This window comes from Lemur catta, chromosome 20 (assembly GCF_020740605.2).
Source record: "Lemur catta isolate mLemCat1 chromosome 20, mLemCat1.pri, whole genome shotgun sequence".
Lineage (NCBI taxonomy): Eukaryota > Metazoa > Chordata > Mammalia > Primates > Lemuridae > Lemur > Lemur catta.
In genome coordinates, this window is record NC_059147.1 from 23,367,899 (window position 1) to 23,393,519 (window position 25,621).

General features: G+C 59.0%; 3 protein-coding genes across 3 annotated transcripts in view; 1 reads left to right on the plus strand and 2 right to left on the minus strand.

Annotated features, from left to right (window-relative positions):
- The window catches only part of ZDHHC1 (zinc finger DHHC-type containing 1), a 29,979-nt gene extending 26,369 nt beyond the window's left edge, over positions 1-3,610 (minus strand). The window contains exon 1 of the mRNA XM_045533498.1: positions 3,492-3,610. The gene's annotated coding sequence lies outside the window, so the exon portion shown is untranslated. The remainder of the gene's footprint in view (positions 1-3,491) is intronic.
- Positions 3,611-3,803: 193 nt separating this feature from the next.
- HSD11B2 (hydroxysteroid 11-beta dehydrogenase 2) lies at positions 3,804-9,507 on the plus strand. Its single transcript, XM_045533506.1, has 5 exons — positions 3,804-4,211; positions 7,632-7,844; positions 7,953-8,138; positions 8,240-8,377; positions 8,550-9,507. The coding sequence occupies exons 1-5, from the start codon at positions 3,947-3,949 to the stop codon at positions 8,963-8,965; spliced, it is 1,218 nt and encodes a 405-aa protein (XP_045389462.1). The 5' UTR covers positions 3,804-3,946; the 3' UTR covers positions 8,966-9,507.
- A 501-nt stretch (positions 9,508-10,008) lies between these two features.
- Positions 10,009-25,621, minus strand: part of ATP6V0D1 (ATPase H+ transporting V0 subunit d1) — a 36,263-nt gene continuing 20,650 nt past the window's right edge. Inside the window, exons 2-8 of the mRNA XM_045533507.1 lie at positions 24,581-24,752; positions 15,839-16,017; positions 14,398-14,477; positions 11,204-11,281; positions 10,900-11,076; positions 10,713-10,790; positions 10,009-10,604 (exon numbers count right to left, since the gene is read on the minus strand). Of these exons, the coding sequence (XP_045389463.1) occupies positions 10,443-10,604; positions 10,713-10,790; positions 10,900-11,076; positions 11,204-11,281; positions 14,398-14,477; positions 15,839-16,017; positions 24,581-24,752 (926 nt within the window). The 3' untranslated portion in view covers positions 10,009-10,442. The remainder of the gene's footprint in view (positions 10,605-10,712; positions 10,791-10,899; positions 11,077-11,203; positions 11,282-14,397; positions 14,478-15,838; positions 16,018-24,580; positions 24,753-25,621) is intronic.

Sequence of the window (25,621 nt, forward strand, 5' to 3'; positions counted from 1 at the left end):
AAAAAAATGGTGATCATGATGCCTCCCATAAAAGGCTATCATAAGGCATCTGCACCAAACCCAGGGCTTGGGAAAGAGCAAGAAATGTGGGGGCCAGTGTGTGGAATGAAGGTTGACGATCTGGTGGGGACCAGGTGGCTGCCAGCCAGGGAAGGGGAGGAGACAAGCTTTGTACATGCAGAATGTGGGGGGCCTCTGTGTGTCCAAGGGAGGCATCCAGGGGGAGCTGGACACAGGGCCCGGAGTCCACAGGGAGGCCTTGGCTGGAAAGCCGGCGGGGGAGTGCCAGCATGTGAATAGGAACATGAGCTCATGGCAGAGGAGGGGCCAAGTGTGAGGCCTTCACTGCCAGAGGTTGACCCACAAGCAGGAGAAGCTGAGGAGGCAGGAAAGGCAGTGAGGTAGGAAACACAGCAGTAGTGGCTTCATAGGCACCAAAGGGAGACAGGGCTTGGGACAAGAAAGAGAAGGCCGCAAGGCAGAAGTTTCGAGGAGGCCAAGTTAGCTGAAGGCAGAGATGGGCCTATGAGATTTGGGTTCTAGGAGGTCATTGACTCGTTACATTTGGCAAGGTCAGGAGAGGAGTTAATCCCATGCTCGGGCAGGGGAGGGGAGAGTGGTGATGGTGATCACAGATTACAGCCACAGAGACATGTGGCTGAGCATAGAGGGAGAGCACAAGAACGATGCTTGGAGAAAGAGCTTTGGATTGAGGTTCCCAACGGGCGAGGCCAGAGCCAGTGCGCTTGCTGCTGGGAAGGGGCCAGTGGTTAGCTGTTCCGTCTGCGGTGCCCAGCACAGGGCCTGGCCTGCAGTAGGAACTCAGTACAAGTTTGCTCTCTTTGAGGATGAGGAATAATGAGGTCTAGGGCCAGGGTGGAGGGACTGGCCATTGGCAGGGAGAGGGGCCCTTCTGCCATCTTGCTAAAGGAGGAGGGATGGGGTGCCAGGTGGGAGGCAGAGTGCAGGACAGGGCCTCCTTAGGACTCTGCAGCCTCTGAGCTGGACCACGGAGGAAGAAAAAGGTGGTGAGTGCTTGGCTCCAGGACCCCAGGATAGTCAGAGGACAGAGTGTGAGGGCTCCTGGATACTGCCACTTGCCACCCCCTACCCTGGACTTCTGCTTCTCCCATCCTCAAATCCAGCGGTCACCTGCCTAGTCTTTATCCCCTTCAGAGCTGCATCCTCTCCAAAAGGCCAGCAGATGGTGCCAGTGAGCCACTGGACTGCGCTGGAGGAGACAGGAGCCAGCCTACCGGCCTCCCACCCACCCCTGGTCCTCCAGTGCCTGGGGCATGCTAAGGGTTTGGCTAACCTGGTTTCTGACCAAGGGGGTTGGGAGGTGAGACAAAGGACGAAAGGAGACTGTGGGCTGAGGGCTTAGGGGCGGGGTGGCTCAGGGGCTCTGCTCCTTCTGGTTGCCCTTCATTCCTCTGCCCTGCCAGGCCCTACCTTATCTGCGGGGCCTCCCGCCCTCTGCCCGCCTTCCCTTCTCTTCCCTGGAGGCCCCTGCCAAGCCAGACTCCTGGTTCTGGCAGAGGCTGGTTCTCTGCCCCTAGGCATGCACGACCTGGCACCAGGCCTCAGACAGGGCTGGGCCAGCCCCTCCCAGCCATGACTGCCTAAACCACCTATTTCTAAAAAGTCTCCACCTAATGAGGGCTAAGGGGTCGGCAGGCAGCATAGATCCTGGGGAGGACGCATGGGAGGATGGGGAGTTTCTATAAAATTGTGGCAGATAGTCCAGCCCCACCCAGACCCAAATCCCACAAGACTGATGGCTCTGCCCAAAGTGGCACAGTGTCCCTATGCTCTGCAGCCAAAAGCAATTCCCCAGTCTCTGTCCCCATCATGGGCTTCCTGATGAGTCAGGATCCTTCATGTTTCCTTCACAGCATAGTACAGGACCCTGCTTCTCAGTCTCCCACCTTGCCTTCCTGCCCCCATCCCCTACCCTTCAACTCTTACTCTGGATTTGACCTTGAAGGCTCCCCAGGATCCCCACTGCCTCTTCTACTCCCTTCCCCAGCCCCAAGGGGGAAGCCCATCATGGGCCGAGGTGGAGTGTCTAGAGCTGGGGGGTCCATCCATTCCATTCCCTGGAGCTCAAATCAGGAAGCCTGGCCAAGGGCACTGTGCCTACCCCTGAGCCTGGGCCATACATTCAGGGCAACAGGAGTCAGTGAGTTTGGAAAAGGAATGTTTCCCTGAGTTTCTAAAGGCAGGATGACCCAGACCAAAAGAGAGAAAACTACCAGAAACACACAACACACACAGATGTATTCACATGTACACGCAGAGTCATGGCATAGGGAGTGACACAACTAAATGGTGTGACCAAGCCATGGAGCCCCATGCACACAAGTGCATACACACACAGGCACACAAGGTCATGTACTCAAGGTCAGGCAAACACACCCTCCTCAGGCAAGTCCTGCTTCCTGGGGCCAGGGCCAGCCTGTCATCTGTACTTGCAGGAGGAGGCATAGGTGGAAGCACAGGAGTGGCTCTGGGCAGCAGATGGGTCCTCCACCCAGTCTCTCCCCTTAAGTGGGTCTGGCTCCCAGGCCCCTCCCAGCGATTTCCCTGGCCCACCATGGGGCCAAGCCTGGGTGGCAGGGGGGGCTTTGGAGGAGGCATTGCCAGGTAGCCCTGGCACAGAGCCTAGGCACCTAAGAAAGAGAATAAGCAACAGGGCTGGGAGGTGTGACAGGGAGTCATTATCTCCCAGGACCTAGAAACGGGAGAGGTCAGGCACTGGGACAGGGCCTGGAGGCCCACAGGAAGCAGGGACCCCCTCCGCCATGGGCTGCCCCTACTCCCCCCCAGCACAGAGCCTGGCAGCTAGGTACTTACTGGCAGCAACTCCCAGTGCCTCACAGAGCCCTGGCATGGATGCTAGGCACAGGGTGCCAGACACGGGGGTGGGCAGGATGGGGGGCCACTGGGCCACACACAAACGTGGACCTTCATACACACAGGCAGAAATATGCACCCACACTCACACCACTTATTTTATCCCCTGGAGATTCAGGGGACCAAGGCAGGGCCTACCCTGTCCTAGGTGGCCTTCACTGATTCCCTGGTGTCCTCACTGGCCTGGCTCTTGGGGTGAGAGGTGGGCCAGAGGTAATGGGAGACCTAGCCGCTTCCTGTGACGGCCCCTCACCGACCCCCACACACATACATTTGTGTAGCGGAAGGTGGGGTTGTGAGGCGGGACAGCGACTGTGAAGAACCCGGGAGGTCACCAGGCTGCCCCCTGCCCCTGCCCCAGGCGGGTTTGGTGGCAGAGAGCGGCTCAGGTGTGAGCGCGCCTTAGGGCGTGTATGCCGGGACCTGCGGCCGCGCACCGCGTGGGAGTGCGGCGCGTGTGCGGGCGGCGGCGGCGGCGGCGACCGAGCGAGGCAGTGCAGTCAATGTGAGGCGCCTGGATGCAGGCTGTGTGTCCCCTCAGGTGTCCCGAGCAAGTGGGAGCTGCATGTGCTCACCTGAGAGCGGCGGCTCCGCGGCCCTGGGCGCGAGGGCGGGGGCGGGGGTGAGCGGAGGCCGGGCGCCGGGGCTGGACCGACCGGCCCCTTCCACAGCGCGGCCCGCGGCGAGGCGGCTCTTCCTCGCGCAGCAACTTTGGGACTTTGTTCCGGCTTCTTCTGAAGCGGATCTGGCCGAGGGGGAGGGGCGGGGGGGGGGGGGGCACCTGCCCGGCGGGGGGTGCCTGAGAGAAGTGGAGGCAAGCCCCGCCCCCGCCCCGCCCTCTCCCCGCCCCTGGGGCTCTTTATAAGCTCTGCCCGAGGGCGAGCGGAGAAAGCGAGTGTCCCTCCCGCCTCAGGCTGGTGTTCCCCTGCACCCCGCGCCCGGGCCCCGAGTCTGTCTCTGCTCCCCAGCCAGGCCCCCGCCCCGCCCCGCCCCGCCCCGCCCAGCCCCAGCCCGACCCGGCCGGGCCGCCATGGAGCGCTGGCCTTGGCCGTCGGGCGGCGCCTGGCTGCTCGTGGCGGCCCGCGCGCTGCTGCAGCTGCTGCGCGCAGACCTGCGTCTGGGCCGCCCGCTGCTGGCGGCGCTGGCGCTGCTGGCCGCGCTCGACTGGCTGTGCCAGCGCCTGCTGCCCCCGCCGGCCGCACTCGCCGTGCTGGCCGCCGCCGGCTGGATCGCGTTGTCCCGCCTGGCGCGCCCGCCGCGCCTGCCCGTGGCCACTCGCGCGGTGCTCATCACCGGTGAGTGCGCGGGGCGCGGAGCGCGGGGACTCCAGGCTCGAGGGCGGTGCTGGACACTCAGAGGACTCCCCATGGGCACGGCCAAGGCGGATTCCCCAGCGCCGGAGTGGGAGAGTTTCCCTCCCGTGGGTGCAGGGAGCGAGCCAAGCAGGGAGCGCCCGGCACCTCCCCAAGTCCGGGTTAACTACCTGCCGCTGCCGGGAGTGTTGAAGGAAAAGTGAGGCAGGGAGTGGGCAGGTGCGCAAAGGAAACGTGACTGAGAAAGGGGGAGCCTCCTGGAGTTTGGGGGTTTACGCAATGCCCCTCCCCAGTAGAGCAGTCTTGGGGCAGCGGGCAGTGCTCTGAGGGACTTCGAAGGGCTTGAGAGGGAAGGATAGTCACCCCTTGAACTCCGCCTGCCGCCTGACATCCTCATGTGGAACACCCCATCTCCTATTCCCTGGGTCCGGAGCTTACTTAGATGGGGAGCTGCCGCCTGTTGGCTGGGATCCTCTGAGTTCACAAAAGCTTGAGGTCACCATGCAAGGGCAGCTGGGCATTCAGCTGCCTCTTGGGTCCAACCACCCACCGCCGAACTGCTGAGGTAGCAGTCCAGAGGCTGCACCGAGCACCCCACCCCCGCTCCCTCCTGGTCCTCAGTGCCCAGGAAGGGGATCTTAGAGGGCTGGGCTCAGGTGCCTCTGGCCGCCTGGCTGAGCTTCTTTGTCTGGAGCAGGGAATAAATCTGTCACCAAGAGTGAGGGAAGGGGAAGGGAGGCTGGAGGCCCAGCAGGAAGTGGGGAGGGGGAGAAAGTCCAGGGGGCACTGGTTCCATTGCATGGGGGGAGGGGCAGCCTAGTCTCTGCCCCAAGCCCCTTGGCTTTAGACAAGTGCTCTGGGCTCTGTCCTTACACTGGGCCTGGAGCTAGGGACAGCCAGCACACTGGCTTCTCAGAGACCTCAGTCCAATAGGTGGCCCTGCATGATCAGATGGGCCCAGGAGAACTTCCCAAGAGGAGGAAATCCTTGCTCTGGGCCTCAGATGAGTGGAGATAGATGGGGTATGACAGGTATCTTGGATCGGAGAAGGGGTGTGGGACAAAGGTGTAAAGCAGGAACATGCACCGCCTGGGTAGGGGACAGTGTGCTGCAGGGGTGTGGTGGGATACGAGGTTGTGTGCTTCAGAGGGCTTTGCATGTCAGGTAAGAAGCCAGACTGCTGAGGATGGCACGAGGGCCTTGGGCTTCCGCAAAGATGAAGCAGGGCTCAGGCTGGATGGGAGAGACTCAAGTTCAGGGTGCAGCGTGGAGCCTCGGGGGACCCCTGTTTCAGGAGTTCAAGGAAGGAAAGCTAACACACTCTCCTGGTGTGAAGCAGGGGCTAGTTGTGGGCATTGCCACCAGGGACAGGGTCAATCCTCTCCTGCTTTCTGATTTGTGAGCGGCTTTAACAGGGCCTGGGTGATCTGCAGGTACTAATGACCCAGCTACACAGTCTTTCCTGAGATCTCACCTCAGGCCTTTGTGCTGCTGTTGTTACTTCTAGCCTTGAGCCTGAGAGAGAGGTGAGAGCAGGGGTGCTTTCTGTGACTTGGGCTCCCCCCTCTCTGGTTGCAAAGCTGGGTTTGGGAGAGGACTGCCCAGCCCACCCTGTGTAGGTGCCTCCAAGCTTCCCAATGCATGAAAACTCTGGGGTTTCCTCACTTACCACCTGGCTGCAAGACAAGTGGGTAACAGGGCCCTGCCCCACCTGCCAAGAACACTGTATCTTGTGCCTGCCAGAGCTGCCACCACACCCACCCCCCAAGAATGCCCTGAGAACCGCTGGCCGAGGTTACTCTTGGAGCTCAGCCGTGGGGTCAGGGTTTGGGCTGCGGGTCTGGGTGCCTGTGCACATGCCTGTGTACATCTGTGCACTGGTGGGTGGTAGGCATTGAGCCCATGTGAGAACATCCAGGCATGTTGGAGGCATGTACAGGTATCTGAGTGTGTGCAGGTGAGCAAGAGGGTGTGCAAAATGTGGGTGACTATGTTGGGATCACAGAGTTGAGGCTCTGAGAGGCCTGAGTCTCCCTTGGGAGGGCCTGTCTGCTCTGGACGGCAGCCGAGGCAAGTGCATACACATGTGCTCACTCCCCTCCCCCAGCCAGGCTTGCCAGGGAAGTACCCCTTGGCCCAGGCTGCAGCCTCCAGCACACAAAGCCCAGCTCAAAGCCCCCTGCCCAGCTTTGTTCTCTGCCTTGGCAGAGGGGGCAGGGCTGGGATGGGGAGGGGGTGCTGAGCCCTTCAGCAGTGGGGAAGCAGAGCCACTTTGCAGTTTCTGTCGGCAGGACCACTGGCAGTACCACCAGGGATGTCGGGAGCGGGGCTCCAGAGAGCCTCCTCCCTCACTGGCCCTCCCCCCCACAACTCACTGGCTCCCTGTGGAGCCAGGATCAGAATGGAAACAATCAAGGAAGCTGGGGTTTATAGGTACCAGGGACTCCCCTACTGGCTCTTCCTGGTGGTTCTTCGCTCTGCAAACCAAAGACAGGAAATTAAGCCTCCAGGAGTAGTACCTGACCTCAGATGACACTTGGTGGGTGTGGGAAGGGATTCAAATGCCGGTCTTTTCCGTCCATCATGGTCCCTGTCTTGGGGGCAAGTGGTCTGGGGCTCAGAAAACACCCGACTGTTGCCACTGATTGGAATGCCAAGGGTGGAGGGTGAGGGGTGAGGTGGGGAGGGCCTTCAGCTTGCCTACAGCCTGGAACAATAGCAGGGCGTGTTGAGACTGGGAAGGGAGGGGGCTCAGGTTGTACAGGGCCTGCAGGATGGTGTCAGAGAGGCTGGGCTTCGTCCTGAGGACTGCGGGCAGCCTTGGGAAGGTTTTCAGCAGCAGCAGAGTAATATTGTCATTTTTGGAAAGATCCTTCTGGCTCTTAGGTGGAGAATGAATTCAAGGGGGTCAACAAGGGACAGGACTAGAGAGGGGCTGCTTCAGTGTCCAGTCAGAAAGGAAGGGAGGCTGCACACTGGTAGCTGCGAGCTTGGCCTGACATCAAGCAGGCAGAACATTGGCGCTGGGACTCCATCTCAGGCCGGCCTGGGATAGTCGTGACCTTCCTCTGTGCTGACTGGGTGACTTTGGCAAGCACCTTAGCATTACTAGGCCTCAGTTTCCTCATCTGTAAAGTGGGGATCATAAGCCATATTTGATGAGGTAGCTATGGGGAGTCAGGGAGATGACAGCTATCACAGAGTTGCTGCTCAGGGCTCAGGTACAGGGGCAAAGCCAGCCAGAGATGGGCCTAGAGAAGGAGTTAGGGCTGTTGACTGCTGGTAGGTTGGGTGTCCAGGGGCCTGGATCCCATCAAGACCCTGGTGATTCTGGGGTTGTCGGGTTGTCTCAGGGTGGACTGGGCCACGGTGGGAGTTCACTGACTGGCCTGGCCTGGCCAGGTTGTGACTCTGGTTTTGGCAAGGAGACAGCCAAGAAACTGGACTCCATGGGCTTCACGGTGCTGGCCACTGTGTTGGAGTTGAATAGCCCTGGCGCCCTAGAGCTGCGTGCCAGCTGTTCCCCTCGCCTAAAGCTGCTGCAGATGGACCTGACCAAGCCAGCGGACATTAGCCGCGTGCTAGAGTTCACCAAGGCCCACACCGCCAGCACGGGTCAGTGACGAGTTCCACCAGGGGAGGGCATGGCCGGATGGGTGGAAAGGGGGCAGGGATTGGAGTTTTGCTGACCTGAAGCTTCTCTCCCCTGCTATGTGACCCCAGGCTTATGGGGCCTGGTCAACAATGCGGGTTACAACGAAGTGGTGGCCGACGTGGAACTGTCTCCAGTGGCCATGTTCCGCACCTGTATGGAAGTGAACTTCTTTGGTGTGCTGGAGCTGACCAAGGGCCTTCTGCCCCTGCTGCGCCACTCTAGGGGTCGCATTGTGACTGTGGGCAGCCCAGCAGGTGAGTACCCGCCCCCACTGGGAAAAGGTGCCACTGTGGAGCAGAGTGCTCTGGGAGCCCCTTGCCAAAGCTGAGCTGCCCTACCCCCAACCTATCCCCAGGAGACATGCCTTATCCCTGCCTGGCGGCCTATGGGACCTCCAAGGCGGCTGTGGTGCTGCTCATGGACACATTCAGCTGTGAACTCATTCCCTGGGGGGTCAAGGTCAGCGTCATCCAGCCTGGCTGCTTCAAGACAGGTGGGGGTCTGGGCTGGGGGTGGGGCAGGCATGGGGCCTGGGGCTGGGAAATGAGGGGTGGGCATGGTCTTATGGGGGCAGGGGCAGGGCTGAGGAATGGGCATGGCTTGGGCTAGGCGGTGTGGCTTTGACTAGAGGCATGGCCCAGCTGACTTTGCCACTCCTTCCCCAGGGTCTGTGACAAACGTGGACCAGTGGGAGCAGCGCAAGGAACTGCTGCTGGCCAACCTGCCCCGAGAGCTGCTGCAGGCCTATGGCAAGGACTACATCGAGCACTTGCACAGGCAGTTCCTGCATTCACTAAGCATGGCGCTGGCCGACCTTAGCCCAGTCGTAGATGCCATCACAGATGCGCTGCTGGCAGCTCGGCCGCGCCGCCGATATTACCCAGGCCGTGGCCTAGGGCTCATGTACTTCATCCACTACTACCTGCCTGAGAGCCTGAGGCGCCGCTTCCTGCAGGCCTTCTTCATCAGTCACCGTCTGCCTAGGGCACTGCAGCCTGGCCAGCCTGGCCCTATCTCTGCCCAGGACACAGCCCAGCACCCAAACCCAAGCCCAGGCTATTCCCCAGTGGTGGCTCGCTGAGCCATGTGCACATATGGCCCCGCCACTCCAGCCCAGGAGGCTCCAGGAGCCCCTGGCCCTCCCCTGGGCATTATGACCCCCCGTCTGCCCTCGAGCCTGGCCTAATGGACCCCAGTCCCCCACTGCTGATGCCCAGTCCAGGCCCAGTGAAGCTGAGGTTTCCCAGTGAGCCTCAGGGCCTGTTCACTGCTTCATGAGCCCAAACAGACCCTCCTGGGCACAAGGCTCTCCCTGCAGCTTGGAGAACTCAGCTGGTGGGGAGTTTAGTGCAGAACTTCACTGTAGCCTTTGACAGGAGCCTGCAGATAGTGCCTCTGCAAACCAAGGAGTGACTGACTGGGTGGGTTGGGGACCCCTTCGGATTGTTCCTGGGCACCAGTGCCTCGGTGCTGCAACTGAAGGGTGAATCCCACCTGTCTCTTGACTGGCTCAAGAATTCAGGCCCCAACTACCCACTCCCAAGCCCCTCAAGCCACAGGGAAGCTGTATATCCTACTTCCTGATTGCCACTTCTTAAATAAAGATAAGTTTTATTTCTCCTAGGGTGGGGCAGATGCTGTGTTTGGAGGGGGTAACTGCCGGGTTGGCTGGGTGACAGGGTATGGTTCTGTGACGGAGGCTGGGAACTCCTGGGGCTCAGCACAGGGGTGGGGGCGCTGGGCACTGACCTAACCGGGCTCCTCTGGTAGCCTCTGTGGTTCACACCTCCCCTTCCTCCACTGACCTCGGGCAAAGCATTTATCCCTAGGTCTGGGTTTCTCATAAAGAAATGGGGGTAATGACCCTGAACTCCAGGAGTTGTAGGGCTCAATGAAGCCATTGAGGAGCTCGGGAGCCCTCCAGACCCAGGACCCAGCTCCCCAGGCCTGTGTCTGCGCCTGAGCCTCCAGCAGAGGGAGGGGCTGTCTTCCAGTGCCCCCCGACCCTGAGGAATCTGGGCTGCTGACAGGGAGGTAGAAGGCTTCAGCAAGGGCAGGGTCATGAGGGAAGTCAGGGGTCTGGGAGGGGTACTCGGGCCCAAAGGAGGCAGCAGACAGCCAGGCTTAGAGAGGGAAGTTTTATTGTCTCAGAGGGGCAGAGTTACTTCTGCCTGCCCCAGGGACACACACGCTCTATCCTTCCCATGGGCCATGGCTCTGGGAGTGACCCACAGAGGGGAGAGGAGGCTCACACTGCCCCCAGGGGTTCTCAGGTTAGGGAGAGACATGAAAGTGACCACATGCTTCTCAGACACGTCAGCAGCTGTAAACGTAGGGCTTAGGGGGCCTCCTTACTCTGGAGTGGGTCTTGGTCCATCCTTGGTAGGGGGAGCAGGTGCCCAGCCCCTTTTCAGCCTAAGAGCAGTCTCAGAGAGGGTCAGGGAAACTGGGCAGTCACTAGGACAGTGTGCCATCCCCAGGGCAGGCAGATGAGCCACGGGCTTCATCACAGACCACACAGACACACACAGTGCGCTTGGGAGCCTTGGGCCAGAACGCTAGAAGATAGGGATGTAGTTGTCGATCTTGGCACGGTGGCGCTGGGCGATGCACTCAGCAATCCACACAATGTTGCGACACTCCTGCTCCTTGAGCTTCACAAAGGCGTAGAAGACACCAAAGTGGAACTGGTTCAAGAAGGCCAACTTGTTCAGCTTCACCTGCAGACAGACACAGATGTGATGTACTAGTGGCCATGGCCACAGAGTTGGGCCTAAGCCACAACTCCTCCCTCTGATGGGCAGGCCCTGCAAGAACTCTGCACTCACCTCATGCTCAAAGAATCGGTCCTCCAGGGTCTTGTCTCCGGGGTTGCTGCCTGCACCCTCAAAAAGCAGCTTGTACTCCTGGCCGGGGGAGTGGTGGGATGCATGAGCATGAGGGTGCCATGGGGTGCTGGGTTGGGTGCGTGGTGCCAACATGCCCACCCACCATCCTGCCAGCCAGGGCACTCACCGGGTAGTAATCAGCCACGTTCTTGACCTGCTCGTAGTCGTCGGCCCGAGCCAGCTGAGCCAGGCCCTCAGGGTAGAGCCGCCCGCAGTGGGGAAAGAGCTTGGCACGGTCCTCCTTGGACAGCTCTGTGCCAAAAGAGTTGATGGTGATGATGAAGGCGCGGCGGTCTGCTTCAAACTGTGCGGCCGGTGCACAGGCAAGGAGAGAAGGAAGAAGAGGGAGGCAGTAGCCAGTCAGTTGGCAGGGCTTCCGCCCGGCCAGGACTAGCAAACACCAGCAGGCAGGAGGGTGGGCAGGCACTCACCTCCAGGATGGGGCACATGGCGTCGGCTGTGGTCCCGCCCAGTAGGGTGCAGAACTTATAGAAGGACTCCAGATAGGCCTGTGCAGAGCACGGAGCTTGCTCAGCATGGCAGGGAGACTCAGCGGGGCTTGCTAGGCCTCCCCGTCACATGTGACCTCCTCCCCTTCCCAGCCCCTTTCGCGGTGGGGACAAACAGCACACCCATGCATTGGCCAGGGCAGCCCTACGGCACAGCCCTGAAACACCCCAAATTCCAACTGTTACTCAGCCAAACGGCAGTTGCCTGCTGCTGCCCAGCCAGGAGTGACAGAGCAGTGTCTGCCTGACTGCCCGCTTCAGGGTGCAGTGTCCCCACTCACTCATCCCACAGAGGGCCAGGTTCAGAGGGGGCCTGGACAGAGGTCCTCCCCCTGCTGTTCTGCTTTCCTTTCTCCCTAATCTCCCCCAAACTCCCCTTCCTCTGTCTTAGAAAGCCAGGTGTCCATGGGCTGGGGAGGGACGCTTACTCCTGAGAGTTCACAGAGATGGCCTGGCCTACCTTACAGAACACCGCCTCCTCCCACCCCCCTAGGCATCACGCGGCAGGAATCAAATTGTCAGGCCAGTTCCTGCTGAGGGATGGTTATTGCCTAAATGGACGTCAGCTCCACAGTGCAATGGCCGGGCACGTGGGCTGGCAGTGGGAACAAGTACTTCCTGCCCAGGAAAATTGGATCTGCTGGGCATGAGCAAAGGACAGGTCAGCCTAGGCCCCAGGTCCCTCCCAACACTCACTCACAAAACCAGCCAGGCTTCCTTCCCCCAACCTCCACCTCTCCATACAGAGGAAGGTGGATGGTCTTACAGGCCCCGAGGGGAGCTCCCTTGCATGGGCACCCTTCACTCAGACCCCCCAGGTCCCATCTGGTGGCACAGTCACAGAGACTGGCTACACAAGCTAGAGACTATTCTTCTGAGTAGGGGGTGAGGGCTGGGAGGCATAGAACACTTTCCATGCTGAGTTCTGACCTCCAAGGTGCAAAGACCTTTCACCACCCACCAGCTGACTTGGGCTCACAGGCTCTGCTGCCCCAAGAGAGATGGGACCCAGGAGTCCATGAGCCCTGGTCTGGCCAGCAACACTGGGCAAGCTGGGCTCAGGGGAAAGCCTGAGGGTGACCACTGAGATCACAGGGAACAAAAGTCTAGGACAGGTCAGGGAGTAAGAAGGCTGGAAGGAAGGACAGACCCCAGCACAGAGGATCTCAGCAATCAGAGGGCCTGGGGGGCAGAGACAGCTGCCTCCTATGGCTTGGTGGTACCTTTCAGTCCCTCTAGGAGTCTGTCTGTGGCCACCTGTTCCCTGTGGCTAGCCAAGCTGGCTGTGCCAAAATCCTGAGGCCTGCCCCGGTGGGGCCTACAGTTCTTATCTGTGGGGAAGCCACAGCCAGCTCTTGGGCTCCATGTCCTGCTACCCACCTATTTGTTTAGTCAAGCTACCAATCCCTGGAGAGGCCAATCCCAGGGTCAGGGAGGCTGGTGGCATGGGGCCAGACTCTTCTCTGGAGGCTAAGACAGCTAAAGAAACTGGCAAGACCCCAGAGGCCCAGGTACCAAGGTCACCTTCCCACCCCCGCCCTGTCCCTTGGAGTCTGCCAGCCCACGGCTGCTGCACCAGCTGCCTACAGTTCCCCCCCGCTGGGTGGCTGAGGGTCCGCCTAATCTCCCATCTGTGGCCACTGGGCTGGGACATTGCCTGATGGGCGGGCGGTCCTGGCACGGGGCCCACAGCATTGGGTCGGTGTTTATGAGCTGGTGCCCGGGCAGCCCTCGCCAGTGACTCCAGCTAGAACCAGTCAGGCCCGGTGAGGCTGTGGGTGAGGCTGGGGGGACAGCCGCACCCCTCACCCTGTCTCAGGGCAGGGAACCCGGCAATGGGCCAGCTAGGCAGGCGGGAGTACTAGTGTGCACGCGCGCGCGCACGCACGCGCACACACACACACACACACACACACACACACATTCTCTCTCTCTGCTGACTGGCTGGCCTGCTCCCTATTAGCCGGGTGGCTGAGAGCACTTCCTTTTGCAAACAGGCTGAGCCAGGTGTGCTCCCTGGTGCTGCTAGTGACTTACTACGTAGCTTTAGGCAACCCACTCCACTTCCCTGAGCCCTCAGTTTCCCCATTTTACAAATGGGGATAATGATGCCTGCCCTGGCTCCTAGGGCAGTTCTGAGGATAAAGTAAGTCGACAAATTTCCTACCTCTGTTCTCATCCCTTCTCATCCGCCCTCCACATCACAGCCAGAGGGGGCTTTCTGCACGCACTCTGCTCTCTTGGAAACCTCTGTTGGCTAACCCTGCCCACGGGATAAAATTCAAACTTCTAGCCTGCCATTCAAGGCCCTGGGTGACTCAATCCTATGCCTGCCTCTTCTTCCAGACCTCTCTCCTACTGTTCATCTGGAACATCTAGAACTGTCACTTTTGCGGCAAATTTCCTGCCACTTGGCCCATGCTCCATGTGCTAGTCCCCTGCCTACACCACTGCAACCCCAGGCAGGCCCTTCGCCTGCCACCAGACTCTCACTGCACTCTGGCCCAGGCCCCTGCTGGGAGAATGGAGGCCCTGGGCTCAGGCTGCAGCCAAGTGTCAGCCAGCTGGCTCCAAGCAGGGCAGAAGAGGACTCTTACTGTGGGAAGCAGAAGGCAGGTAGGGGATGAGGACAGTGCGAAGTGGCACTGGCTCCAAGTGTGGGAACCTGAAAGGGACACGAGGACTTGGCTATGCCTGGTGCAGTCCCTCCCGCCACCATAACTGAGCGCACTGTTGCCTTTGCTCAAGTGCCCGTCCTTGCTGGCAATAGCCCAGGTAACGTGGCCCCAAGGGCTATGGCCTGGGTGGTGGCCCGTGACCCTCCTGGATGCTAGGGGAGTGGCAGTCCAGGAGCCAGCTCTAACAGGCCAAGCGGTGGAGCGCCAGCCACTCCTGCTGATCTTATCTGAGCCCGCTGCAGGCAGTGTGGGATGGAGAACCTGTTCCACGCAGCCTTGCACCCATTGCAGGAGCTGGAGAGTGAGCAGACAAGCCCCTGAGAAAGGAGCCTGGTGTAGCTGCATCCTGTCCCAGCACCTCACATAAATCACCGTCCCACCTCACCCCACAGCCCGGCCCACGGACAGCCATCCCCCACCGCTAGCGCAGGGCACTACCTTGTAGAGCGTGTTGCGGATAATCTCGATGTTCATCTCATCAAGGTCCTGCTCTGAAATGCAATCCTGGAAAAAAGCCGCTGGGGAAGAAAGAAACGGGTGTGAGGGGTGGGCAAGTGGCCTAGGCGAGAGCCCTGCTGATGTTCAACTGCCTTACAGGGCACAGAAGGCCCCTGCCACAAGGCCCATCAGGGTGGGTACTGGGGGTTCCCAACCCAGCCTGGGCTGTTGCCTTGGAAGTGGCAGAAGCAATACTCTGGGCAATGCACACTGACCTGAGCTTCTCCTGCCTCCTTGCTCCTAAAATTGATTTATAAAGGAGGCGGCTAGCCATAACATGATCTAATCATTGCTGGGGCAGACCCAAGCTCAGACCATGCCAAAGACAGGCTTGCATAAGAGGCCATGACATCCTCCCTTCTCAAGGGGCAGCTGTGGATTCAGGGCCTGACGCCTACTTCTCTGCATCCCCCAGGAAGGCCTGGCGCCCACACTTGGAAAACCAGCCTCCTTCTCCTTAGGACAAGTAACAGCTCAGTGGGCATGGACCAGTGACCCAGGGGGCCACTGCGGGGCTGGAAGGAGGCCAGAGCAGAACAGAGCATGCACATCCCCCAGGAGGGCCTGCAGACTCACTGGTCTGTCTCATTTTTAAAGATGGAGAAATTGAAGAAGCCACAAACAACCCAGAACTAGCTCAGAGTTGCTGGGAGAGTCTATGGCAGATTAGGTCAGCAGGTGGGGCTTGGGGCCCTCAGCTCAGGACCTAGTGTAGCTTCGAACCCTGTGGTTCAACCCTGGTGGCTTCCTGGAGGTGGTGCCTCTCTGGCTATGAGGGCACTAGCTGGTTATGGCCTTAGTGCTTTCTCCTCCACCTCCTAGGCAGGCGAAAGTCAGCACTGCCTAAGCAGGGCCCTGCAGGAAGCTCCTGACTCCCCTCCCTTCCTTGGCCTCTGATATGGACCCTGCATCCTGCCCAACACCGTCAGACCTGGCCCCTGGGACCTGCTCCGTAGAGGCAAGTGAAACCGTTCACTTCCCCCCTCTGCCTCGCAGGCAGCCGGCCCTCTGGCTCTGCTTAGGCTCCAGCCTGGGGCCACAGTCTGTCCCAGCTCCCAGGACTCCAAGGGACTTGGGCCTTTTTCTCACTCCTCTCCATGTGCTCAGCCCTCCTCTGTATTCTGAGAAATCGGACTGTTTCAAAGTTAGATGGTCCGAGTCAGGCCCTGGGGTAGCCTGCCTGACCCAGCAAAAGCAACAGGAAAGGAGCAGAAGGGGGAAGAATGGCAGGAGGAAGTTGAGGGGAAGACAAAGGTAAGCAGCAGCGGGCAGCTCTCACTTTCTGGCTCAGGGCTACCCCCTCCAGGAGTCCACAAACCCCCCACCGAGACGCTGATGCTGACACCACTGCCCACCTCCCGCAACCACTACAGCGGCTCACCCAAGGGCGTGTCCACCAGAATGGCATTGTAGAGCTCGGCAGGTGTCTGAGCAATGTTCACAGCCTCCATCTGCTCAAAGCTGCCTAGTGGGTGGCACTTGGGCACCAGTTCAGCGATGGAGCGCTGGTGTAGCGTGCCCGTGATGAGCAGGATCACGTTGTCGATCATGTAGCTGTAACTACAGGCGGCAGACAACAGCAGGGTAGCCCATCGGGGCAGGGGGCTTTGAAGTCCCCGCACAGCACCATGCCCTTCCCCCGCCCCCAAGTCCCGCACAGGCCACCAGCCCCTTTACAACATGTGCTGACTCATGGGTGCTACAGATAAGCACCAATGTCTCGTCTGTCTCCCTGCCCAAGTTCCTCACCACCTCCCTCCCCCAGGAGCACAGGACAAACATGGCCCCTCCCTTGGTGGGAGGAGGATTCATGCGCCTGGAGAGATCGGGACACGGGTAACTACCCGACAGCCTCAACAGTGCTCTAACAGGACACAGGAACCATGGGCACAGGAGGTGGGACGTGCAGCCCTTCCCTGGGTGGGGATGGCCAGGAGCCTGACAGATAAAAGGACTATGAGATGAAAGCATGTTTGGGGAAGAGGGAACAGCGTGTGCAAAGGCCTGGAGGCATTCAATGAATGACGGATGCATTCGAGGAACTGAGCATGGTCAGGACTGGCAGAGGGAGAGGAAGCCGCAGCAAAGGGCAGGGCAGGGCTGCCAGCAGGCTGCGGCCTGGAGGCTGAGGGCCCCGACTTCATTCCCAGCACTAGAGTTCCATGAGTGGGACGTAAGCAGGGAATACCACCATCCAGCTAGGGTCACTCTGGCTCCTGGGTGGGGACAGAGGGGGAGGGGAGAGGGGAAGATCATGAGGAAGGGAAGGCTGGAGAGGAGCCGGGGGAGGCCCACTCTGGAGTGAAAGCCCAGGGCAGGCAGACCTGCACAGCCCCACACTACAGAGAGAACTACCCTCCTCCTTTAGGGCCTGGTGCCAGGGCCAGGCACCCACCCAGGACAGCCTGGATGAGATCCTGAGACCTGGACAGGAGGCTGGACTCAGGTCAATCCCAGGCTGAGCCTCCTCGAGGCCCTTCCCTGCAGAAAGCCAGCTCTGGAGGGTGCATGGGGAGCAGACAGGGCTGTGGCGCTGGGGAGGGGTGGGACTGCCTAGTTAAGACTCGGTAAAGGACAAGGCTCTGCCTCCAACCAGCAAGACATTGCCACAAAGGGGCTGGGGCAAAAAGTTCCATGTAGTCACCTATGTGGGGATAGAGTGAAGCGGGGGGAGGGCCACAACTGTCCTCCAGCCTGTCACTGATTATGAACTCAGGGTACACGGGAGCTGAATGAGGCCCAGGGGAATGTCCTCCAAGGCCAGGGTGGGGCCAGGGTGGGGCATTCATGGAAGGATAAGAGCGGGGGTGGAGGCTGCTTTTCTGAGTTGGGCACTTAGCACAGATCCTGTCCTAGCTTCTGGGTGAGCCAGAGCAAGGGCCCTGCCCTGCAACAGCATCTTGAGCACCCAGTGCTGAAGCTGTCCAGGGAAGACCCTGGCAGGAGGAGGCTTCCAATACCAAGTGAAGAAAGGGAGGGAGGTAGCAGCCCAGGGCCCAGGCCTCAGCTCAGAGGGCTGGCCCTCCAGGAAGGCAACAGAAGGAAAAGGCCCTGCTCCTGTCCTGGCCTGACCCCCACTTCCCCTGCTTACTGCGCACTCCCCCAGCTCGGCGCCCTGCTATGACCTCTGCTCTCCTGGGCCCAGGGCCAGGCAGCTACCCTCTCTCCACCCCCAATCTGGCTGGGTCAGCTACAGGATGTGTACTGAGAGGAGACAGGCCCCCCCCTTTCCAAACTGCGGGCCTTAGGCAGGGACTATTTGCAGCTGCAAGCCAAGAGGCCCAATGGCCAGCCCCCTGCCCCCCAACCCCACAGTGCTGGCAGAGTGGAGGGACCTCGAGAGAGCCTGCCAGGGCTTTGGGCCTTGGTCTCTAGCCCCAGCCTGTATCTTTCCTACCCTGGACAGCACACACCCTCTGTCCCTGATGCCTCCAGAATCTACCAAACCTCAGGACCCACTCCACACATGCACCACCCAGCAACACTCCAGTTGTGCCCCATCCAGTCCCATCGTAGCCATGGCACTCCCTGAGACAGCCACAAAGACCCTGCCCCCAAGCCTAAGGATGCCCTTTTAGGCTCTCATGTCCTTCTGCAGAGGAGGAGGGAGAAAACCACATCCCTTGGACCCACGTTATCCAAGTGCTCCCATAAATGCCAGCATCACCAGCCCCACTGTGAGAGCAGGCAAGGCTCATAGACGGCCAGCAGCAGCCACCAGCCCCACCACACTCTAAGGCAGAGGAGCTGTGTGGCCCCACGGCCAGTGCCCCCATGCCTGGCTCCACACTCCCCACCTAGTCTTGTCTTCTCAGAGGGACCCCCCACAAGCCAGTTTTCTCTTTCTAAACCTCCCCCTCCTGTGCCCACAACTCAAAATATCTGTGTATGCTGTGGGTAGGGCTCAGCTAGAGTCAGCCCCGAGGAAGGTGCCTCAGGGAAGACACTGCCGTCTGGCTTTGCTACTGTCCCTCCTGTGATGGGAAAAGGCCAGCTGTGATTGACTCTTGAGAGCTGACAGCAGATATGGAGGGCAGTGGTCACACCCCCTGGCTTCCTGCAACCTCTCCTGCCACACATCTCCTGGACACTGAGGGAAATGCTGAGCCGAATAAGGGCTGTTCCCGATCATGCCACCCCAACCCCTTCCCAGGCCCTCTCTGAACCCCGGCTAGGCCAATCCTGGGTGATCCTGTGCCAGGCCCAGCACGTCCCTCCCCCTGGCTGACTGTAAGGTTGCGGCAGCAGCAGCCCCTGCCTTTCTCTGCTGCCCAGTGAGGGTCAGAATCTTCTTTCCCAGGAGACAGGACAAGCCTGCCCGAGATGATGCTGGCCAGCCATCTGCCTTCCTCCCAGGCCCGAGGCCTTCAGCAGACAGGGAAATCCTCCTCCTCTCCTGGCTTCAGCAGCTGCCTCCCTGCCCCCAGAAAGCCACTCCACCATTCCTCCCCACATTTGGCCTCAATAGGAGGGAATGAGGTTCCAGCTGGTCAGCATCTCCCTCCAGGGGAAGACAGCTGGGGAGTGGAGGGCCAGCTGCCCACCAGGCCAAAGAGGCCCTTATGGGGTGGGGGTGGGGCAGCCTGTCTTCCTCTGCCCAGAGGCCCTGCCTTGCCCTGTGCCTTCAAAACTCAGCTTGGGCAAAGTCTTGGGATGTCTTAGGCTGGAGTTTAGGAAGCCACTTTCTCCAAGAAGCCTTCAGAGTCCCTAGCCACTCCTGCCCCTCTGCTGTGCCCTTTGGTGCCACCTGCTGGAACAAGATGCCTTCTCAACCCTGGGGCTTGGTCTGGCGCTGGTGAGGAGGCCACGATGACTAGGTACCCCTGCCAGCCTGTCCACCTGCAGCTCCCAGCAGGGGCTCCCATGAACTGCTAGTGACAGTATCTGTACTCAATCACATCTGAGTCCTCCAGCGCCCTGTCCAGGGTAGAAAGTGAATAGCACTGTCAGCCACGGCCCTGGTACACCACCTCTCAAGCCTCAGTTTTCTCTCTGTATTGCAGTTCATGATCACTAGAGCTTTCTTTGTGCAGCTCTTTCAAAAAGCTTACATTTACCATCCAAAAGCCATGATAAAATATCTAATTTTGCCCGTGACATTGTCATTATTACCAGAACAAGGTAAAATTCCAAATTATTAATCAATTGAATTAATTTCTATGGGGATCTTGTAAGGAAGAAACATTCCCCCATTAAATATGGCATATTTATTTACTGATAAAAACAAATGAAATGCTTTCCACCAAATCCTACAGTATACATTTGTCAAACAGCGATCAGGATGAGGGAGGTGTGGCTCACAGCAGCGCTAGTGAGCTCTGATCTTCTCATTAAAATCTTGCCCCTCCCCAGAGGCCCAGTTGGCTCCTCCCACCTGAACTGAGCCTTCTGGGCCTCAAGGAGCCCCTGTGTGCTCTCCCTCTGGCCCAGGAGAACGCTTCAGCGCTGGCACTCCTTCCAGCAAGAGCCAGGTCCAGCTCAGGGCACAGAAACCACAGCAGGCCTGGAGCCCCAGCCTGCAGAGACCTGCCATGGACCCAGAAACTGGGATTATGGACAGCGAGGGCAGGAGGGTCAGGGTAGGGAGGCCCAGAGAAACCTGATGCCCCTCTGTGACCAAGGAGGGCCCAAGGTTGGGGTGACATGTCCTAGAGAGAATGGCAGATGTGCTGACAGGCTTATTAGGCACTTGAGGCCACCGTCCTAGGACAAAGCCTCTTTCCAGTTGCACACTCCAGGCTGGTGGCAATGAGGCCCCTGACACAAGAGAAAGACAGGCCTGAGCTCCCCTGGGTTACCCACGCTCAGGCTCTGCCAGTGGGCGCCTGGAACACGCCCCCTCCAGGGAGGCTCACCTGTCCCAGGACACAGGCCTTTAGGGCCCACCTTGAGTGACACCAGGCTCACTCCTCCCACAAGAACTCTCCCAGCTTCTCTTCCAGGGCTGATTTTCCTACGGGAAAACATCATGGAATGGCCCAGATCAAGGTCTCCTCCAAGGCCAAAAAACCCTAATAGAGGTTTTATCCCAAGTCACACAGCAAGTTAACAGCTGGGACTTGGTACAGGGACATATTAACATGTTAGCACAAGAAATTGAGCTGGATCCTCTCAAGACCACATAGTAACATAATAACCTCACTCAGGCTATCTGCCCCCAGCCAGCCAGCTGCCTCTGCTCTGGCCACCTGCTCAGTTGAGTGGCCTATCCCCACTTGATCCTGGAGTCCTCCCCACGCTGCAAACCTCTGGTTCTATTTGCTGAAGCTAGCCACAGGCCTCTCCAGGTGCTGTCTACACCACCACTGGCACTACCCCATTGCATCCAGGCACCTTCCTCCTGGCACTGGGCATGGCCCGGAACAGGCACTGTTCACGTGTGCTAGCTGAAGGCTGGCCAGGACCTACAAAAGCCTTGGACACTGTCTCACACAGAAGGGGCAGAGGCGGCCTTAATCAGCTTCTGTTTGCATACCTTCAGTCACAGGAAACTCATCACCTCTTGGCAGAAGCCTGTTCCAGCCATCCTGGAGCAGCTCTGAAAGCAACTAGGCTGGCACTCTTCTCTCAGGTCTTCACAACCCAGATGGGGCCTCTAGCTGAGGCTCCTCCTACCTGGTAGACTGCACTCTCCTCTCTGGGTACATTCCTCTGGCATTTCTAGGGTGGCTTCCTCATTCCCTGAGCAGGCACCATACCTGGAGGCTGTTGTAGGGAGCACAGAGTTGGGGCTCCATGCTCGCCACTCAAGACATGCATAGTTCCCTCAGCCTAGAACCGCCCCCCTCAATTCTTCCCTTAAGTGCCTTTCCTCTCAGCCAAGGAGCCACCTCCTCCAGGAAGCCAGTCCGGAGTCCCCAGCCTAGGGGTACTCCCCTGGTGCCAGCCCCTATGGAGAGCTTCACCCCTCTCTGCTCCATCCCCCATCCACACACTGGGGATGACCTGCTAGGGCAGAGTGGGGGAGGGAGAGCGGCCAGGGAGGTAAAAGTTAAACAGAGACATTGTGAGAGAAGGGAAATGGCTGGAGGGTGGGGGACTGGACACTATGGTCAGGCCTGGAGACCTTGGCTGCATGAAGGTCAAGGGTGACCTTAGCCTGGCCCTTGTGGTGCAGCGATAGGACTTATGGAAACTGACTAGAGGTTTGAGGGATAAGGGGGAGGTGAGAGAACAGACAGTGACTACAAAAGTTTAGATCCCACAAGATGGGTTTTTAATGGTGTGAGAGATTTGACCTTGTTTAGAAGCTGAAGGGAAGAATATGGAAGATTCTGCACACACAGGAATGCAGATGAGTGGCCACTCAGGGTCCAGGGAGTGAGGTGAGGGGACTCAGAACATTGGTAGAAGGATCCAAGGAAAAAGGAGGGTCTTTCTGCCATTGGAGTGGGGCTCAGGGGGTAAGGTACAGATGCAGCACTGGAGACGTACTGGTTTTCTTGTCTTTGTGGAGGGGGAGGGGAGCCATCTGCCCAGAGAGGAGGCTAAGGGCAGGAGAGGGATGGTGTTTAAGATGGGGAGATGGTCTTCCCAGTCCTGGTGGGGGACTACAGGGTACTGAGTGGGTGGAGCAAGAGGCCACTGGGCAGGGATGAGCTGAGGCTAGCCGAGCAGTGAGCATACATGCCTGGCAGCAGGCATGACCCCCAGGCCAGCTTCCCCAGCTTTGCTCCCAGCAATGGAGGTGGGGGGAGGGTGGCTCCAGGCTAGAGGCTGCTGGGATTCCTCCAGGGCTGGGGGGCTGCCAGCCGGGCGGGACCACGAGTCGGGAAGCCAAGAGAGCTGCGGATGTTGGCAGAAGAGTGCTCCAAGGATGGACCAGGGAATCTCAGCTGGGGAGGGCGGGAAATGAAGACAAAAGGGACAGTAGGGGAGGAAGCAAGGCCCAGAGTCCTGCTGAGTCCGGAACCCGTGTCCCACAAGGGACTGCGAGTGGGTTGGAGGGCCTGAAGGCAGTGGGTAGAGAGGGTGCCTGAATCAGCGATTTCAGGAGTGGAGCAGTTCCAGGTGGTGACATGGCCTTGGACAGCCACCGGTACGGGTGGGTGGCTAATGTGGAGAGTACAGGAGCAAAGGAGCAGGGTCATTGGAGATGACGAGGTCATGGACCAAGCAGCCACAGGCCCAGATGGGCTCACACGTGTCTGCTGAGCAATTCCCGAGTGAGGGCTGGAGTGAGTGGTCGAGAGGACTGTGAGCCACAATCACCCATGAATGGAAGGGGCGAGGAAGGGGTGGATTCAGACAGCCTGCTGCAGGATAGCACTTGGCTGCTTGAGCACACTTGGTACTTGCAGCCAACCTCCAATAAAGAGCTGGCGGTTGTGCGGCCTTAGTCACGCTCACTGTTCTCTCCGGTTTCATGGCCTGGCAGACAGGCCAGGGGCTAGATGCACAGGCAGGTAGGCCAGTGGGCAGTGAGATGGATGACATCTACCCTCAGACCACTGGCAAGGGGTTAGGCCTCCTCTGGCTAGCCTAGCTGGGAAGGCCAGAATATTTACCAGGAAGCTGAAAGACCCTTGTGTAAACAAGTTGCAGGCTGGGCTCTGGCAATAAATGCACTGCTTCCTGGTATGCCCGCGGCTCTGGCCTTGGGGCAGGGGATGCACAGGCTCAGGCCAGAGGTTGATCAACAGATGGGGAGCTGCATGTGACTCCTGATAGAGCAGCACATGAAACACCTCTTCTCTGGCCTCCTGCCCCAGGAAGTCCATGTTGGCATACCTTGACAGGGGTCAGGGCAGTGTGAGCATGGGCCCAGCTAGGACAGCAGAGAGGCTCCCAGGGAAGGAGGCCTGTGGCCAGGAGAGGGTCTGCTTCCCAGCTTGGGCAGGTTCCCTGGCCCTTCAGGTGTCCCAGCCTATGGCTTGCACCTGAGGATGAAGCCCTCTGGCTGCAGCACCCACCCACTTGAGCAAATGAATCCTATAAAAGTGGCTGCTACCTGCTGGGGGTGGGAAGCAGGCCAGCCAGGAGGCATCTAACCCTGTCCCTGCAGGGACAAGCAAGGTAGGTGTGCCTGGTCCCAAGGACAGTGGGGGCACCATAATCAGGTTATAGTAAAAGCTAAACAACACTTGGAATAGTGCAGGGAAACACTTTCCCCCACCACACTCACACTCTGCCAATGCAGAGCACACTCATAGACCCTAGCCACCAATCATGCTTCTGCCACCACTTGGATGGGCCAGCCACCTCGGCTGGGGTCATTTCTTTGTCCACCAGGCCCTGGCTCATGGCTCTTGAGAGCCATCCCTGCAGAGGGGGCCTCTTGACCTCCCTATACCCACAGGCACCATGGCAAGTAGAGACTGTCCAGTCCAAGTGCCCTCCCCCAGCCTGCAGGTCCCAAGGTCCTTTCCTCTGCTTAGCTTCTCCAGGAGCTTAGTGTGCACAGAGCTGCACCCAAGGCTCAGATGATGGGAAAGCAGAGGCAGCCAAGAGTTCTAAGCATGGGGTCTGCCCACCTGAGCTCCCAAAGGCTTGGGCCAGAACTGAGAAAGGCAGTTAGATGTGCAGCCTGCCCCCCAACCCTACCCCTGCCCAACTCCCTGAGACCCAGAGCCACACTCAGAGCAGATGGAGACTGAGCCTCAGCCCAGATAGGGCCACAGAGTCTGAATGGCGCATCCAAAGAACCAGGCTCTTTGGAGCCCTGTCCATCCCCTGACACCTGACCCTGGCAAACGGTGTGGGGCCTGGTGAGTGTTCAGTGTGGGTGCTGTAGGGTGAGTGAGAAAAAGGGCCCCCACCTTCCCTGGTCTCTCCACCCCGATCTCTGAAACACTAGGGACACAGGGAAAGGGGCTTCACCCAGCACTACTGCACGGGACACTCTCGCCTGCCCACCATATCTGTAACCAGCAGCTAAGTTGCTGGTGACCCCGCTTTATGAGTGGCAGCTGGGAGGTGCAGGGCTGTTGAGTGACCAGCTAAATCACACAGCCTGGGAGGACTCAAAGCAGTGCCCAATGAGAGCTGGCCTGACAGAGCTGTCATCAGCTCTGATAGCTACCAGAGGCACATAGTCAGCTGGCCTAAGCCATGCTGGGATCAGCTACTGCAGGTGTAGCTATCCTGCCGGGTGCAAGGGGAAGACACTGCAGGGCACACTCACGTAATGAAGTCCAGGAAGCTGGCAAGTGGCTCGTAGGCGTGGTTCCTCATGTGGCGGAACTCTACCACCATCTTCTCCTTGAGCCGGTCATCGATGACTGACACTGTCAGAGGCGAAGCCTCGTTGGCCAGGAAGTTGCCGTAGTCAGTACTCTGCAGGTGCAGTTTCAAGTCTGAAACCCAAGGGTCGGGGGTAAGGGCTGGCCTTGCTGAGCCCCCGGAAGGATTCCAAGTCCCCATCCCCACTCCAACACTGGGCTCTAGCCTCTCCCCTGCCATTGTGTCCTGCTACTATCCAGACTTCCATCTCCCTGTTGGCTCAGGGCCTACTACACAGCAGCCAGGCTAAGGCCCTCGAGATGCCCCAGATCCTTGGGCCACAAGCCAGCACACTGGGCCTCAGAGTCCAGGCATAAGTGGAACAGTTGTTCCCCAAGATGACATGGCCTGGGAAACCCCAACCCAAGGTCCAATTCACAACCCACAGCCTTTGAGGCCCTTCTGTGTGCTAGGCTCTAGGATGGCCCTACCTAGAGCAGAGTAAAACATGGGCCCTGCCCTCCAGGGCCTCAGGGTCACAGAGGCAAGCCAACACAGCCCCAGGCAGATGAAATAAAGGAGATGCCAAAAGCTGTGGGAGTAGAAAGGGCACCAAACTAGGACAGAGAGGATGAGAAGGCCACACTAGGTTGGGCCACAGCAAAGAGCAGGGAAAAAAAAGGTATGAAGGAAACAGGCAGCAGGATAGTAGGAGTGAAAAGTTGCCTGGAGGTTTGATCCAGCAATCCCATTACTGGGCATCTACCCAAAGGAACAAAAAGACATTCTATAAAAAAGACATCTGTACTCAAATGTTTATAGCAGCACAATTCACAATTGCAAAGATGTGGAAACAACCCAAGTGCCCATCAATACATGAGTGGATTAATAAAACATGGTATATGTATACCATGGAGTACTACTCAGCCACAAAACACAATGGTGATCTAGCACCTCTTGTATTATCCTGGATAGAGCTGGTGCCCATTCTCCTAAGTGAAGT